A 19,068-nucleotide genomic window follows, 5' to 3' on the forward strand; every position below is an offset into this window, starting at 1 on the left:
AGATACATAACTCTTCACCGAGGTTTTTATAAATATTGTGACACCATGTGCTGTTGGCTTCTATTACTGTATATTTTTGTGGGAGTTTAACTTGACTCCAGTATCTAAAATATCAACTAGACTGTCAATTTTGAAGATCACCTGGAATAAAGGTGTAGCTGGAGTACTGAATGTCTCAAGAAGTTGCCCGTGACAAAAGTAAATGATTATGCTCTTCAGTTTAAATCCGTCCTAGCTTGGAAGTAACTGAAATCTATTGTAATCAAACTGAATGGTGTACACCTTGTTGATCGCTCAGTAGTTCTACTCACCATTATGTCAGAGATAGGGACACAATCTATAACTTCAGTTTTATCACTGTTGTGACTCAGTCATTCCATCTTGTGTTTGACTCTTTTTAAAACAAACAAAAAAAAAAAACCCACCAGAAAGGCTCCTGTTGGTGCTTTCATACTGTATATGTTGCATAGTATTCTTTGCCCACCACCATCAACCAGGGTTTTTGTAGTTTTTCCATTCCCCTTTCATTGGAATCCATCTCAATAATAATGGATGACTGTTAACCACCCTTTACTCTGCTCCACCCCCACCCCCGCCAGGACACCATTTGTTTAATAGTTCTTGCCAATTCTGTAGCATAATTCTGGAGAAAGATGGCAACATTCTTTCTGCCCTTTCACTTCTATGTTGGCAATTATCTGCTCTCTTATTATTTCTTTACAAGGTCACTGTGGCATAACTGGCCCTTCCAAGTGTTAGCAAGCAACTTCCTCAATAAATCATATGTACAGCTCTTCTTAGCTTAAATATTGACATTCTTAATGGTTTTACAAAGGGATGACCATAGAATGAACTGCAAAACTCAGCTAAACCTCAACTGTGTGGGTCAGTGGTAAGAACCTCCATAACAAAGCATGCACATATGCGTAGAAGAGTACTTAAAAATGCAGCAGATAACTGGCATTAGAATTTATTAAGTATAATAGTATATTTACTGCATCATTATAGGGAAGTTTTTAGGAAATGTGGCAGTAAAAAGTAGCATCTCACAAAAGAAATCCTCTCAAAGTGACCTGACCCCCCTCCTTTCCAATTATAGGCCTCTTTTTATGTTCCACATTTGGGATGTTTTTTCTTTAGTCTAGGTTGTTTCCTTGGTATTTCCTATTAACAATAAAATGTTTCTGCTCTGTCCCTTCACATTTCTTATGTACAGTTGTGCATATTAACAGGTGTGTTGTGAACAAAACACGAGACATCATTCTTCCACTCTACTCTGCGCTGGTTAGGCCTCAGCTGGAGTATTGTGTCCAGTTCTGGGCACCGCAGTTCAAAAAAGATGTGGAGAAACTGGAGAGGGTCCAGAAAAGAGCAACAAGAATGATTAAAGGTCTAGAGAATGTGACCTATGAAAAAAGGTTGAGAGAATTGGGCTTGTTTTAGTTTGGAAAAGAGAATATTGAGGGGAGACATGATAGCAGTTTTAGGTATCTAAAAGGGAGTCATAAGGAGGAAGGAGAAAACTTGTTGTTCTTGCCCTCTGAGGGTAGAACAAGAGGCAATGGGCTTAAACTGCAGCAAGGGAGGTTTAGGTTGGACATTAGGAAAAAGTTCCTAACTGTCAGGGTGGTCAAACAGTGGAATAAATTGCCAAGGGAGGTTGTGGAATCTCCATCCCTGGAGATATTTAAGAACAGGTTAGATAGATGTCTATCAGGGATGGTTTAGATAGTACTTGGTCCTACCATTGGGGGAGGGGGCTGGACTCAATGGCCTCTTGAGGTCCCTTCCAGTCCTAGTGTTCTATGATTCTATGATTAGCTGCTCTTTTTTCCTTGTGTTTACTTTGTACAACCTTTCATTGTACTTCATCATGCAGATGTAGTTAGGGTACAAAGCTGAAAATGTATATATTTTCAAAATCATAAATTCAGGTATCATTGTTCATATAACAGGTAAAATTCATATTGGGTAAGCTTGCAGGTATCGAAACGTCTCTTGTAATACACGTTCCAGTCATGAAAATCCTTTAAACAAGTTTTAAGCCTTAAGACTAACTATTGGCCTTAATTCTGGGTGTGCAACTCCTTGACTACAGTTCAAGTCCATTTATTTGAGGGTAAACGTGGGCCCCTTTTATCTCAACTGGCAATAGAGTAATCCTTCCTTAAGCGCAGTGAAAATGTAGGTCCTTATTTGTGCCAAGACCCTTTTTTCCTGACCTAAAGCAAGGCTGTGCAATATATGGTGTTGCATAATTATAGGTGTCTAAAGCTGACAGGGAGAAAATTGAGTGACTGTAATCAAACTGTACTGAAATGAGGTAACAAGCAAAAGTAAGTTTGGTTTGTGCAACTTTAATTTTGTCTTTTCTGACTTGACAGTACAGCCACGCAGGTTTTTTTGCATACTTGTAAAAATGGAATTTGTTTTTTCCCCAAAGACAAATGTCATACAATTCCTTATTTCATACACACAATCTGAATTTATTGGGCTAGACCCCACCAGCACACTTAGTATCATTCACATTTTAAGCCTGCCAAATCAAAGATCTTATATGAGGAGAACTTTGCATGGTAGGCACTTATTTCATTGACATTTCATCTGCAGCTGTGGAGATTTCTGTGATTGACAGATGGTTCAGGGAAGATGAAATTTAGGAGAACTTTTGAGGTTTATGAGACAAAATTGAAAACTACTTGCATGCCTGCCTTAGCATGCCACTTCAGCTTAGTATGAAAAATAATCAAAATCCGTTGTACAAGTGAAGTATTAAATGGTTATATATTGGTGAGCTTGCAACAAATTTTCTTCAGAACACTTAAAAGTACTTAACTTCAGAAAGAACTATTTCATGCTGACTTTCAACTTTCTGTTCCAAGATAGTTTGGCTTTAATGTTTTATCACTTTTTATAATGACGTAAATTGACTGTTCATTAAACCACTTTTGTTTAAATTTAAAAATGGAAATGGGTCGGGGAGAACTTGGGAGGTTAAGAATGGTAAACTGCAGTTAGATGAAAGTTTAGAAAGCTGTGTGAGTTCAACAGAAGTAGAATTGTGAAAGATGGTACAATCATAAACATAATGCTTGTTACTGATATTTACGCGTTAAAAAAACGGCCCACATACCATCTTGGTGCATAGCTATGCTAAAAAAATTACTCAGTTTTGCACACAGTTTTTGAAACTTGAAAGCTATGAACATAGACTTCATTAATGGTTAGCAAGGATACTAACTGATATTATCAAGGACAGGTGTTTTGAGAAAATAACTACAAGTTGTAGCATCGTACTTTGTATGCATAACAAACATCTGGGGAGATTTAGCAGAGCCACGTCTTTTTCCCTTTGCTACTACTCTTTTATGATATAACTCTGCATTTTTTCCTGCTTGACCTTGCATAAGGTCACCGCACTGCATAAGGACAGGTAATTTGTTTTAGGAATTACTCCAACTCCTACTTGAAGTCAGTGAGAACTCCCACTGATTTCAGTAGAATTAGAATTTTCCCTATTCGTTGGTTGTGGGACAAATTGCCAGAAGATGGCAGGTGTTTTATTAAAATAGCAAATGTTCACTGAAAATAAATCTGTCATTGCATTTGGTACCATTCCAGAGATAAAGCTGTGATGTCTATATCTTACTGCATTCCATCATGTTTCATGTAACTGTGCCTTGAACATGAAGTATGGGCATGTATCGTGTAGTCTGCTCTTCTGTTATAGCTGTGACATTATACTCATCTCATATAATCTGAACTGAGGCTACTGCATTATGTTGCTATTTGGTATGTAAACACATTGCAAAAAAAAATAAATACATGAAAGCTGTGGCAGGGGGTCAAGCCCTGGTCAACTAAGTTGAACTTATGCTGCATGGCTAAAAGTGGCGATGTAGATGTTTAGGCTCAGGCTGGCACTTGGTTTTGGAGACTCTCCCTACTTGTTCAATTCCAGACTGAGCTTAAAACCAACACTTCATGGCTGTGTTTAGCCCTGCACTGAGGATGCTGGCGTTTGTGTGTTTGTCCCCAGATGTAATTCTCACAATCTTTGCTCTATTTCTTTAATAGATTTTGTTGCCCACTTTAAAAACAATGGGTAGACTTTGGTGTATTGTCTAAATTGAGATGGAAGTGCTTTTACCCTGCTATCTCTGTCTTCCGCCCTAATAGTAACCACAAATAGACAAAAATCTTTCCCTCAGTGTTCCTTATTTTTTCGCTGCTTTTTTTCCATTTTATGCAGAAGCGATGTTGGTAGGAGGCAGGCTGAGCACTTTAAAAGTTCCTCAATATTTGATTTGGTGGGTACGTCATGATTTGAACTAGGGCAATGGCCGATGATTAGGGAGAGTTGAAAACAGGAAAGCTGTTACTGGAGGGAGGAGTAAAATTGAATTTTTGTACCTATGCTAGGGGAATATTAGGAAAAGACCTGCCTTTACCCTCATATAAACATACATGGTGGGAGCTAGAAAAAAGTGGAGATAGTTAAGAGCCAGTATTAATTTTAAATTTAAGTGAATAGGAAATTCATAGGACTCAAAATTTATACACGCACATCCTTGTAAGATGATATAGCCATCAGCGTTTGTAATAGTTTCAGGAGGAAGTCTGTGCCTAGGTATGGTCAGGAGGATGTCCTGATTTTTTTCAGATTCCTGGCTAAACTCTGCCTCACTGTTTCTATCTCACTCATGTCAAAATTATCTTTCTCATTCACCTCTTTCTAGGAGTCCTCCATGGTAGCGTAAGAAGTAGCCACTGGCATGGTTGGGCCTCAACAGACTATAGTGTTAAATTTGGAGTAAAAGCTTTTGGTCACGTGTATTACATCAAACTTAATACTGTCAGTCCTAATGCTGGCACTTTGTGTCTCAGCTCCTTTTCCTTTGCCTGGCACCCATTGATATGTCTTCAGTAGCCTAGAAGCCAGATCTATTAGATTCTTGAACCTATATCTGTTTTCCTCTGTGGGTGTTTTAAGTGTATCTGTAGATGCTCCTCAACACACCTTACCCCCCCCCCCCGGTCCCACCCCCCACACTCACACACTGTATAAAATTGATCTGCTTTCTTTTCTAGGTTGAAACCAAAGCTCACCAAAATTCAAAACAATTAAGAGAAATTTTCTAACTGTCAGTGTGGTTATGTAGTGGAATCAATTGCCTAGGGTAGTTGTAGAATCTCTGTCATTGGAGATATTTAAGAAGAAAAACTATCTAACAGGGATGACATAGTGCCTGGTCCTGCTGTGAGGGCATGGTACTGGATTTGATGACCTCTTCAGGTCCCTACCTGTTCTAGCAGTATGTGATTCTTGTGATTGGTGAGAAGTGAAGTTCCATTCGGGCTTGGTAGCTTGTTAAAGTGGCTGCCCTGCTTATAAAGCCATTCTGAATGTTGAATTACTTCTGTTCATTAACTCATGGCAGTGTAGTCCAGAAAGCTTAGACAGCTGGAGAGACGGGTGCTGTGTAGGACTGAAGTTATGTTTCTTGTGTATTAATAAACCTATGTCAGTATCAGCCTGATATTACTGCTGGATCTTTTCTGTGTGAATTCTTTACTGTATCCATTACCAAGAAGCCCACACAGATCTTGTTCTCACCAAGTTTATTCTTTTGCCTTTGCAGTTTGTTTTTCTCAATCATGCCCAGGGCAGATTATATTAGACGCCACCTGGCTCTTTGGCTCTGTGCTCTGTTGTCTTGTGATTTTCTTCCCCTTCCCTCCACACACATGCTCCCCTTTTCATGCTCCTTTATCACAAAAGGGAATGCTACAAAGCTCAAGGGTTATACAAGTAATAACTGAAAGTTGCAAGGCTTCCAGAAAGTTCCAAAACTTAAAAGGGTACACTAGCAATGACTGACAGTTACAAAACTTACATCCAGATTTTACTAAATTGGATGGAGGCTTTTCATGACATCCAAAATTGCTGAAGATTTATACCACCTTGCAAAGAGAAATTGCTATACCACATTAATTTAGGGATATTTGAGTGAGAGGCACGCATTTGGATTTCCATTGAAATCATGGGGAGAAAAGAGGAATTCTATCCATACCAGTATTTGTGTGTAGACCTGTCCTCAGATTTTCAATATCGCCAAATGTGTGTGCGCTGCTTGAGCTCAATCACAGTTAAGTGATTTCTCTTACACAAAGGCACCCAGCAATGTAAAAGGACCTTAAAGTAGGTATATATAACACTTAATTTTTACATGAGGCTATCCTACAGCATTGCAGTACTGAGGGAAGACCCTACACATGCCAACAGGAGAGCTTCTCCTGTTGGTGAACAGGCCCTATGCAGGAATTTTGAGAAGAGTGGCGGCTTTTTTTTGTAAATATGGACTGCAATTTTTTAAATATAAAGGAGTTCAAAACAGTTGTGCAGTGTGTGTATAAGAGAGGTGAATGAAAAAATTGACTGGCAACAGTTAAAAACAAAATCATTTTACCAAGCACACTAAAAATTCATACAGTGATAAATGTTTCATAGAAGTTTTTCTGTGGTCTGTCTGATATCGGAAGTGGAAAAACAATCCTGTCTTCTGAGGTTGAGATCTGGGCTAAAGCTGCCTAGTCCCTATGCACCCAGTTTCTCCACTCACTGTGCCACCCCCTTGCAGCAGCCCTTTCCATGTACAGCAAATACTGTTGAGGTCTCAGTTTCCCCCTTGTCCCTGTCCCTTTCCTGCTCCTAGCAGCCATGGGCACGCTGGAAAATGTACTCCCTTTCCTGCTCTTGGATCAACTCTTTCTAGGCAAGGAATTGGATGAGGAACTGCAGCTCTTGGGGTGCCTCAGTTTCCCCATCACTTCCTGCAGGGAGGAAGGGAGAAACCAGACATGCAGGGGTACATTCAAACCCTTTGCCCACACACGCTGCGTACAGGCTGCTGTAAATCCTCCACTTCCCCAAGAAGTGGTAGCCATATCAATGGGAGAAAGCCTCTTGTCAGCATAGCAGTGTCTATGCTGGGGGTTAGGTGAGTATAATTAGATTGCACCCACCTGAATGAAGTAGTTTGTAGTGTAGAACAGGGCTTAATGAAAATGAGAATAAGGTTTCTATTTCATTATCAAAGGATTTGTCTACATTTAAAATGCTGCAGCTGTTCATTGAAGACATTAAAGCTTTCCTGTCAGCATACATGGTCTTTCTCTAGAGTTTTCTTTGTTTTCCTTCCTCTGAAGCATTCTTTTCTCCTTAATGACTAGTTCATGTTAAATCAGTCATCCTTTGAGTTTTCAGTTTCCTGATCATGATCAAGCTTGTACATTTTTTTCTGATTTTTCTTTTTTCATAATGGCATATGTTAAGTACAGTGCAAGTTTTCTCGAAGAAAAAAGTACAAGTTTGAAGCTATACAATGGCCAGTTGTGTTACTCATACTCCCCTTTCACTCATCTTCTGAAGAGTTGAACAACTTTCCCTTTTATGCTTTGGAAGATGATTTGTTTATTTTAAAGAATAAATAAAGGGAGGTGGAATATATTTTCTAATGCTCATGTTTCTTTCTAGAATAAATTGAATCTTTACAATGCACAAGAAAATATCTCCTTTTTTGAACAGACTTTGTTTTTGCAAGACCATAATATGGTGTTTTGTGAGCATTTTTCCAATTTAAGTCCTGTTTTGAAATCCTCATAGATAAATTAGTCGGACACTTTGCTTAATTACACTCAAATGTGATGTGATGTGCTATGTAGGGATGAAATGTATCTGGCAATATTCATGTATCTTAAATCACAGATGTGACATTAGGTGCCCTTTCAAAATTAAGAACTAGTCAGTTGTTTGGCCACTTCATCATTAGTTGCTGTGCAACTTCAGGCTTAATGTTAAACTATTTAAAAACCGCTAAGCATGAATCAGGGCACTCTAGCTCTTGTACTAATGATTAAAGTACAATACCTTTTATATAAACTGTAAAACCTGTAAAGTAGTAGTAATCCATTTTTCTGTAACTATTTTTATTAAGAGTAGTTGCCTTTTAAAGTGGCCTGAGTGTGCAGGAGGTGGCATTCAAATATTGGCCAAACATCTTGCAACAATAACAATTTTAGACCTGCCTGATGTCCTAACAACAGTGCTGCTTGCTGTGATGTCAGAGGCCCAATTTCTATGTAATTGTAGGCTTCCAACATCTTACAATTTTTTTTGTGGGGATGTCTTCCTTCATAACCAGCTCAGGCAGCTGATTCAATAACATGAAAAATAATAAACCAAATGAGGATTTATGGGACAAGCACTTCAGCTTCTTCTTTGAGAAAAGAAAGGATAAGCTTGAAAAATACTGTAGTTGGCTAACTTTTCTCCTCCTTCCTGTCCCCCACTCCCAAAAGAGGAAACATTGTCATGTGGGTGGGATAGGGGAGGAAGGCAACGTGGTGGCTTTGGGAAAGCTATAATTTTACTGTTTTGTGAAAAGGAAAAAAACTTTAATCTAGAGTCCTTATTACATTAGTTTCCTTTGAAGGTGAATTAGTTTCTTGTCCATTTTAGTAATTTATCTTCCTGGAGTAACAGGCTAATTCACTTCTCTGAAGAAGCCCGTGGTTAAGAACATTGGTAAATGGAACCTGAAGAAAGCTGCCTTGCCAAAATGAAAAATTTCAATCAGTGGACTGGGAATAAAGTACGGTTGGCTTTTCTAGTAATAGTTGCAGTTAGAAACTGTCGCTATCTTTTCTGGGGCCTCAGTTTGTCCTTTTTCTGTAAAGCATCTGTTTCTTGTATCCCTGAAACTTCATTGGTTTAGCTAGATAATCCTGATAAATGAGTATCCTTCCTTCAACTATTTTAGCAGCGTGCTTTTCCATAAATATTTGCTTCAGAGGGTCCAAATTTTGTGAAGAATAGTTGACAGTTTCCATTCTGGGTAACAAGTGGTTATTTTAATTCAGAGTAATGAATTCATTATTCCCCCCTCGCTTCAAACTAATTTAGATAGAGTACTTACAGCCTTGCAGATTTTAGTCACATATAGAACAAGCTAGTGTTAAACTCAACTGCACCTCTTAAAATTTGGAATTTTTGTCTTAATATTTATGCATAATTTAGTATTATAATGGAATAGTTTCAGTATAAATACTATGGATTTGGTGAGACTGCTACACAAGTGTGTAGCGTGATATTGAATTTAACAATGCAAAAATAGTCATAATTTATACAGTTGTACTTCTATCCTAGTTCATAATCTTTTTGAAGGTCAGACAAGTCCAAAATACAAACTGTAATTTGTTTAGCAAGACTACTGTAGGGAACCATCTGTAGGTTTCTTCACAGTTCCATAATTCAGATGAACAGCTTGAGGGCTGCAGGTGGTGAGACTGTGCTATCATCATTCATTAAGTATTGTTTTTCCACTCTTCAAACACAAAGGCTGGTTCTACACTTGCCCCCAGCTTTGAAGGCGGCATGGTAATCAGGGTGATGGGAGATCACTAATTAAGTGCTGTGGTGAATATACAGCATTTCATCAGGCTAATTCTCCCCTGTGGCAACTTTGCAGCATCAGAATTTGAAGTGCCAGCATGTGTAGCTGCAGGCACTTCAAACTGCCCACAGCTACACACAAGCTGGCACTTCGAAGTTTGACACTTCAAAGTTGCTGCAGGGGAGAATTAGCCTGATGAAATGTTGCATATTCAACGCAGCACTTCATTAGCAATCTCCCATTACCCTGTTTACCATGCCCCCTTCGAAGCTGGGGGCAAGCGTAGACAAGCCCAAAGAAGAGGTGGAGAGTGCGCTATTGGATAAATTTTACGTTTTTGCATAGGATTTCATAAACAATGGAAGCATTTTCAAATATAGCGCCACTTTTTCTCTTTAGTCTGCTGTCAAACTGTCTGAAAGGGGCTCTAGAGCGAGTGTGTCACCTTTAGGGCGGACTTTTAAGAAGCAGGGCACAAACCCCATAATTGATTGTAAGATCTGTACTTGTATTTCACCAAACAATTATCAAGCATAAACTCCTCAGAAGCTGTAATGCCATTTTTATAGAGCACAGACAGTCCTCTTAGGTACTTGATTTTATCTTGCTACCCTGGTATGATTACCTTTGTGACCAAAGGACCTTTACACCACAAATCTCAGCAATATTGAAGTTACTCCCAGTCCCAAATGACCTGTCAATTATCCTAGGTCATTTCTTTAGATTTCACACCAAACAACACTTGTATCCAATCCTGTAACAAAGATTTATTAAATAATAAAAGGAAAGAGTTACTTACAAGATTAAAGCTGGTATACATGCCTATAAACACGAGTTCTGATCTTAATTTTCAAAAAGTAATAGCTTATATAATAAACAAGCTCTATATGTTCTTCAGGGCTAACCCAAGTTTGATGCTTGGGGATCTTTGCTCATCTCTAGTAACCCTTCTCCCACCTCAGAGTCCAAGGGTGTAAATTGAACTGTTGGGAGGAATTAACTTGCATGCCCCCTTTTAATAAAAGTAAGGAGCAATGAACAAAGTCTTTCTTGCACAATGTTCATCTGGTGTTGAAGGGCCTTCTGCTGTTGGGCAGAAGATAGCATCTATTGCAAATTAGTATTTCTTACTCATTCATACTTCTCTCCTGCGAGATGATTTACAATTACAGAGCAAACTCTTAAGTATTACATAATATATGTGAATATTGTAATTCCTATTAATACATGCAACAATTTAAAAGCATTTCATAAGTCTAAATACACTGTTATAATTTAAATATCCATTTTAACCCATTATGAACACGTATGAGCCAGGCTGGTTCCAGCTATGTGATTGTCAGAGTTCACCTGAGACCTAGGCTGCAGCCACAGTAGCCCCCTCATTTTGGAAGGGACATGGTAATGACAGATTTTGGCAGATGCTAATGAGGTGCCACCATGAATATGCAGTGCCTCATTAGTATAATGGCAGCCGTATGTGATTTGAAAGTGCCGCTTTTGAAATGCATGTGGCCTGTGTAGCCAGGAGCCTATGAAAAGGACCCCCTGACTTCAAAAGCCCCTTCTTCCCAAAACCAAATGGATGTGTTTAGGATGTATTGTACTGAGCCCAAAGATTCTTTGGGCCACCTTTGGGATTATATCTGATATATTCAAGTCTGTTGCCAGAACTGGGTTCCTACTGTTACACAATATTCACTTACAATTTGGCTTCTAAAACAAGTGCCCAACTGAGGAGAGCAGTCTTTTGGTTTAGTTGACTATCCTCAGGCTACTATTAACCTCCAGGAAACTGTATTTATCCATATCACTGGGTATAGTACTTGTGAGAAATATTACATGATCTTTCCCCCCACGAGGCCAGGATTGCTAGGTTCAATATCAGAAGAAGTGCCATTACTGAATCATAATTCTCTCATTCAGTTGTTTCATTTTTCACATTTGTCTTCTTTCAGTTTATTCCAGTCTTCCTTATCTTGAAATAGATTAAAGGAAATGACTATCAGTTAGTGGGCTAACATGCCAATCTGAGAATAGATTACTGCTAACCATATATTAAACACTCTTACCCAATTTTGTTCAAAACTTTTCTTTAATTTCATGTGCATCTCTTCTCCCATCCCCACCCACTGCTTTCTCTATATTGCAGATTGTTGGGAATCAGTGTCACTTGGGGGTGGATCTCCAGGGCATGTTCTGCCTGCTGCTGGCATTGGATAGTCGAGGTGGTGTGGGACGACCTGATTTTTCTTTGAGTGCTTGCTCATGTCCATTTCATGCTAGATGTGTGTGCTCACCGTATTTATTGATGCCAGAAGTTTGTGCCTTAGCAGTATCCATAGGAGAGGGGTCTGGTGCCTGCTTGAGTGTCACCTGCATGGTGAAGTGTAAGAAGCACTTTCTCCCACCCTCAATTTATCGGTGTCTTTTTACTCACTATGGCTTAAGTTTTATGCATGGTAATAACTTGTTCAATAATCATAGACATGTATTTCTGTAATCTTTGTAGTATGTTTCAGAATTTAGGGTTTTCCAGACAGGTTTACTTGCCCTCTATGTAGCATCTGGACAATCTATAAAGGGCTAATTCTATATCTAGGCAAACCATTAAATCCTGTTAAAATCAATGGCTACATCTACACTAGAGAGTTTTGTCAACAAAACTCGTGGAACATCTAACATTCGATGCATTTTGTCAACAGAAACTTGACAAAAAAGCTGTGTAGATGCTCCAGAGGACCCTTTTGTTAACAGAGCAGATCAAAAGATCAATCCACTTTTATATGTAGATATGATCTGTCAAGACAAGTGTTGTTGGAACATCTTTTCTGACAGTAATATCAGTGGATAGATATTTCTAGTTTAGACATAGCCAAACTGTGTTTTGTCCACAAAAAGGCTGTGTAGATACTCCCGGGTGCCCTTTTGTTAAAAGAGCGGGTAAGAGGAGGATCTGCTTTTATGTGTAGACATGATCTGTTGACAGAAGTTTTGTTGGGGCATCTCTTACGACAGTAATTTCTGTAGACAAATGCTTCTAGTGTAGACGCAGTCCATGAGTTTTACTTTTTTGTTTCTTCTTCCAGATGGGGAAGCTGTTCTAGATTTAATTTTAACAAATAGGGAGGAAATTATTGAGAATTTGAAAGTGGAAGGGTGCTTGGGTGAAAGTGATCATGAAATCAGAGTTCACAATTCTAAGGAAGGGTAGAAGGGAAAACAGTACAATAGAGAATGGATTTCAGGAAGGCAGATTTTGGTAAACTCAGACAGCTGGTAGGTAAGGTCCCATGGGAAGCTAAACTGAGGGGGGAAAAACAGCTGAGGAGAGTTGGCAGTTTTTCAAAGGGACATTATTAAGGGCCCAAAAGCAAGCTATCCCGCTGTGTAGGAAAGATGGAAAACATGGCAAAAGACTGCCTTGGCTTAACCAGGAGATCTTGCATGATCTCAAAATAAAAAAGGAATCGTATAAGAAATGGAAACTAGGACAAATTACAAAGGACGAATATAGGCAAACAACAAGAGCGTGCAGGAGCAAGATTAGAAAGGCTAAGGCACAAAATGAGCTCAAACTAGCTAGAAGCATAAAGGGAAACAAGAAGGCTTTTTACAAATACATTGGTAACAAGAGGAAGACCAAGGAGAGGGTCGGGCCATTGGTCAGTGAGGAGGGAGAAACAGTAACAGGGAATTTGGAAATGGCAGAGATGTTTAATGATTTCTTTGTTTCGGTCTTCACTGAGAAATCTGAAGGAATGCCTGACATAGAGAATGCTAGTGAAAAAGGGGTAGGTTTAAAAGTTGAAATAAGAAAAGAACAAATTTAAAATTTACTTAGAAAAATTAGATGTCTGCAAATCACCAGGGCCTGATGAAATGCATCCTAGAATCCTCAAGGAGCTGTTAGAAGAGGTATCTGAGCCTTTAGCAATCATTTTTGGAAAATCGTGGGAGACGGGAGAGATTCCAGAAGACTGGAAAAGGGCAAATATAGTACCCATTTATAAAAAGGGGAACAAGAATAACCCGGGAAGCTACAGGCCAGTCAGCTTAACTTCTGTGCCAGGAAAGATAATGGAGCAGGTCATTAAAGAAATCATCTGCAAGCAATTGGAAGGTGGTAAGGTGCTAGGGAACAGCCAGCATGGTTTTGTTAAAAACAGATCATGTCAAACCAATGTAATAGCTTTCTTTGATAGAATAACGAGCCTTGTGGATAAGGGAGAAGCGGTGGATGTGGTATACCTAGACTTCAGTAAAGCATTTGACACAGTCTCACATAATATACTTATCAATAAACTATGCAAATACAACTTAGATGGGGCTACTATAAGGTGGGTGAACAACTGGCTGGATAACCGTACCCAGAGAGTAGTTATTAATGGTTTTCAATCCAGCTGGAAAAGTATAACTAGTGGGGTTCCACAGGGGTCTGTTTTGGGACCAGTTCTGTTCAATATCTTCATTAATGATTTAGATATTGACATAGAAAGTACACTTATTAAGTTTGCAGATGATACCAAGCTGGGAGGGGTTGCAACTTCTTTGGAGGATAGGGTCATAATTCAAAAGGATCTGGATAAACTGGAGAAATGGGCTGAAGCAAACAGGATGAAGTTTAATAAGGACAAATGCAAAGTGCTCCACTTAGGAAGGAACAATCAGTGTCACACATACAGAATGGGAAAGGACTGCGTAGGAATGAGTACAGCAGAAAGGGATCTAGGGGTTATAGTGGACCACAAGCTAAATATGAGTCAACAGTGTGATGCTGTTGCAAAAAAAGCAGACTTTATTCTAGGATGCATTAACAGGTATGTTGTGAACAAGACACGAGAAGTCATTCTCCCGGTCTACTCTGCGCTGGTTAAGCCTCAGCTGGAGTATTGGGTCCAGTTCTGGGCACTGCAGTTCAAGAGGGATGTGGAGAAATTGGAGAGGGTCCAGAGGAGAGCAACGAGAATGATCAAAGGTCTAGAGAACATGACCTATGAAAGGCTGAAAGAATTGGGCTTGTTTAGTTTGGAAAAGAGAAGATTGAGGGGGAACATGATAGCAGTTTTCAGGTATCTAAAAGGGTGTCAAAGGCAGAGGGAGGGAACTTGTTCTTCCTTGCCTCTGAGGATAGAACAAGAGGCAATGGACTTAAATTGCAGCAGGGGAGGTTCAGGTTAAACATTAGGAAAATGTTCCTAACTGTCAGGGTGATCAAACACTGGAAGGAATTGCCAAGCGAGGTGGTAGAATCTCCATCACTGGAGCTATTTAAGAAGAGGTTAGATAGATGGCTTTCAGGGATGGTCTAGAAAGTGCTTGGTCCTGCCATGAGGGCAGGGGGCTGGACTTGATGGCCTCTCGAGGTCCCTTCCAGTCCTACTCTTCTATGATTCTATGGTTCTATGTGCTTCTTAAGCATTCTTAAGGCCTACCATATTGTTTTGGAGGGATGGTGGGGATTTAGTAAACCCTGGAGGCGTATTTCTAGTCCAAGTGAGCACTCTTTGTTGAGTCATCTCTCATATATATGTCTTTGTCATAGCGGAACTTAAATAGACCAAAGGAATTTTAAAAATCAACTTGGACTTGAGCCTGCCAATAAGCATAGGTTCAACCAGCAGAATTTTTTCACGCAATTCTGCATTATTTTGTTTGTAATTATTGTTTTCTTGGAAAAATTATGCCACAACTATAATTTAGATTATATATAATTTTATCTTTTAAGAGAAGACCATTTCTATTTTGAGTGGCGTAGTAAAGCTTTTTGCTATATTGTTAAGGCTACTGTTCATAAAATCTTGTGGAATTACAACTATATAACATGAAATACACACATTGGAATAAACATTTTGTCTGCTCTATTTTAGATCAGTGCACTGTTACTCGGACGTACCTTTTCCTTCATAAGTTTTGGTTCTTTAGTGCGGCCTATTACTTTGGGAACTGGGCATTCATTGCAGTAAGTAACCAGATTTAGACACTTATAAATCAGGTTGACTGTTTTAACATAGATTGTAAATCTCAAGTATCATTTGTATAACAGTAACATTTAATTTCAAGTGCATTGCTTTCATATTCCTCAAATGAGAATACAGTAATACCTATTGCACTGATTTTTTTAAATTCACAGGTTTTCTTAATCGGATTAATTGTGTCATGTTGTAAAGGGAAGAAATCAGTCATCGAAGGAGTAGTGGATGAAGATGATTCAGACATAAGTGATGATGAACCTTATGTCTATTATGGTTGACAGCCTTTTGTCCTGAAGGGTAGAAAAATGAAATATACAATTGCCTGAACATCATGCTTACGTGGAATATTAATCCAAATGTTTACCAAATTCTCTCACTGTAAAAATTGAGAGAATGTGGGAATATTAATTTAAAAGGGTGGGAAATTGAATGTATATATTTTTGTTTTCTGAAGAATACATCACTGTATTACAGCAGTGCTATTATTGAAACTGGAGTGGAATAATATATTTAAAATTTGCTGGTTTTATGATGGAATGCTTATGTGAAATGGTTTTTCTGATATGCAACTTGATATTGTAGTAATAGTTGGTATGTCAGAGTTAAATTTGCCCTGCTGTTACTAGTTTTTGGTTTCTTAAATTTTTCATGTCTGGCTTATATGACTTTACACAGCAAGATTGAATTAAAGGGGAATTTCATTTAAAAAAAAAAGTCGTCATACTGAAAGAGTTGTTAAATTTGCTTGAAGGATGCAGCTAAAATTCCTTCACTTTCAAGAAGTGTGGGGAACTTTATGTACAGTTAATTATTATTGCAGAAATTTCACTGCTATTGCTGTGATATGCATGTAAAGTCAGAGTCCATGAGATAGTGTCTGAAAAATATTCCTAAAAATCTAATGTACTAAAAATACATACAGTGAACTTCAGTGTTTAATTCCCAATATTCCAGGAATAAAGAAGTTGTGTAAACTTTCCCTGTTTCTGAAGTTTAGCCCACTACCATATTTGCATTTAATATATCACTACACTTTGTGGCAACCTGAGCATAACCTTTGCTATGTGTTTTTTGTATTCTGATATTTGAGAAATTACAAATATTACTACATATTAATCATACTTTACAATATCTCGGCAGTGTTTCTGTAAAGTGTTCTAAGATGTAAACCTGCTATGTTGTTAAATTGTTTTTATTGAATCGTATTAAGCACATGGATTAATTAAAACAAGAGATGAATTACGCTTATTTGTTTAGAAGAAATAAAAATTGTGGATTAAGGTATTCTTTCCCTATTTGAAATACAGTCAGTATAATTGTCATTTTTAACAAGTCATTAAAAACAAAATGCAAACATAATTGTAACAGTATAAACATTAAAGTTTAATTCTACAAAATTATTTTCTCTATTTTTATAAAATAAATTTATAACATCTTAACTGTATTCTTGAGTTCTTCTTTGTACATCAAAAATGTATGTCTAGTGTCCTTTTAAGAATTGAGGAGTGATCATTGGTTGTTGACAGTATTTCTCTACAAGTGCAGGATTGCCAGGGATAAAATGAATAAACAGTGTTTTTCCATACATATTTGTGCCTAGAAATATAGTTCAGATTACTTTGTACGATTAGTAAATTTCAAGGTGATCAGGTAACAATTACAAATATATTCATTTGTGTGTCTGCAAGTTCTCATAGTATATTAGAAACAGACAGTCTCTTTAATTACCCCAGAAACAAGCTGAATACTTGTTACTGCAGTACTTAATCACACCAGGCCTTTACAAGAACTTCTGAATTTTAGTCTGCAAATGTGCCATTTTCAAACATTTTATTTGAGAGACTGCTTAGACCATGTGCATCAAACTTATGAGCTGCAGCCTATCTGTGGCTTGAGCAGTTGCATAGTCTGGCCCATGTACAGCTGCTAGCATGTGAGCTGATGCAGCTGGGAAGCTGGAGAAAGTGGGGGGTGCGGTGAGGATGGTGTGCATAATCTCCTCCTAAGAAATGTGACCTCAGATTTGCTAGAGGTGGGGCCAGAAGCAGGATGTCAGCAGGGGTCAGGCTCCTTAGAACTCACTGTGATGTGGTACGGGGAAGCAGAACAATGTGACAGCCTCTGCTGTGCTCTGCTCTGCCACTGTATCCCTGGCCAGCCTTATCGCTCCACTCCAGGGGCTACATCTACACTATGAGATAAATTGATTTTAATAAATTCAAATTTTGTAACTCTGGGTTTTATAAATTCAAACTTGAGTATCCTCGCCTCTCCACCGAGTCAACTTATTGATACCACCTTCAATCACCAAACATCGACAGTTGCAGCGGTATGTTGTGGGAACATATCCCACAGTTCCCTCCTCCCTGTAACATTCTGGGTATTTTTGCTGGTGCAGCATGGAATAAAATGCCCCGCAAGTGGTTGTGGAAATGTGATGTCATTTTCCCACATTGCATTGCCCTCATTCCCCTCCAATGGAAAGCAAATGACCATTTTTCCAGGCAGAAGCATGGAAAAGTAGGCCATCAACAAAGATTGACAGATTAACTGAAATCTCTTGCCTCTATAACTGAATGGTTTTTTATAACTGTAACTGAATTATCATCTGTCTTAAGTGGCCCTTCAGCCACTATCTCCCTTACCTTGATTAGCTGTGATCCCTGAAAATAAGACAGGAACAATGCAAAGCTTGAAGAAAGAGTAGGGTTGTCAAGTTTTCAAAAAAGGAGATTTTGTGAGGTAAGGTTTTTGGCTTCCCAGTCCATTACCCAGCTTCTGTGCCCTGGGATCATGCAACAGTCTGTCTTCTCAAGTGGCCCTCCACCTACTCTTCCCCATGTTAAGGAGCCAAAACTTGTAGAAAGAGGATAGAAAAGGTAAGGAAAAAAGATTTTGAACGTCCCACTACAGTACACAACACAGTGTTGTCCAACATGGTGGATGGGGCTGGCTAAATTTCAACAAGCGGCAGTGCTCAGGTCGGGGGCAGGCAGGTCCAGTTGACTGTGAGGTTGCTGGACCTCCTCATTCCATGGGAGAGTGGGGGTGGGTGGATTGGAGGATGAAAGGCCAGTTGAGTGAGTGGGGGGAAGGTGAGGTCTGTGGCTTGAAATGGTTCTTCCCACCCTGGTGGTAGCAAGCCCCCAAAAAATCTTAGCTATAGTGGAAGACTTCCCCCTGGTGGCAGCAAGCCCCCAAAAATATTTTTGGGGGCTTAGAACCTGTTGAAGCCCTATTAATTTCAATCATCTGTGTCTCAGGGAGACACAAGCCCTAGTGGGCTTGTCTACACTACCACCCTCCTTTGAAGTACATATGCAGCACTTAATTAGGCAAATTCCCTCTCCCCCCCCCCACCCCCGTGTCAACTTCAAAGTTTTAAACTTTGAAGTACTGGCCCGCCTCTAGCCACAGTTCACCCCCTGGTACTTCAAAGTGCTGGGGCAACTTCTAAGTCTCTTTACTCCTCAAAATTTTGCCCTGGCACTTGGAAGTACTAGCGGGTGAGCTGTGGCTAGAGGCAAGCTGGTACTTTGAAATTGCTGCGGGGGGGGGGAATTTGCTTAATCAAATGCTGTGTATGCAGCACAGCATTTCATTAGTAAACTCCCAACACCCTAATTACCATCCTTCTT

At 39.0% G+C, this 19,068-nt stretch overlaps 1 protein-coding gene across 3 annotated transcripts in view; it reads left to right on the top strand.

Annotated features, from left to right (window-relative positions):
- Positions 1–16,874, top strand: part of LMBRD1 (LMBR1 domain containing 1) — a 164,074-nt gene extending 147,200 nt beyond the window's left edge. For all 3 annotated transcript variants that reach the window (XM_074991088.1, XM_074991091.1, XM_074991090.1), the window contains 2 exons: positions 15,326–15,417; positions 15,589–16,874. In XM_074991088.1, coding sequence (XP_074847189.1) covers positions 15,326–15,417; positions 15,589–15,708 — 212 coding nt within the window. In that variant the 3' untranslated portion in view covers positions 15,709–16,874. The remainder of the gene's footprint in view (positions 1–15,325; positions 15,418–15,588) is intronic.
- The last annotated feature ends 2,194 nt before the right edge of the window (positions 16,875–19,068 follow it).

Source organism: Carettochelys insculpta, chromosome 3 (genome assembly GCF_033958435.1).
Source record: "Carettochelys insculpta isolate YL-2023 chromosome 3, ASM3395843v1, whole genome shotgun sequence".
Classification (NCBI taxonomy): domain Eukaryota; kingdom Metazoa; phylum Chordata; order Testudines; family Carettochelyidae; genus Carettochelys; species Carettochelys insculpta.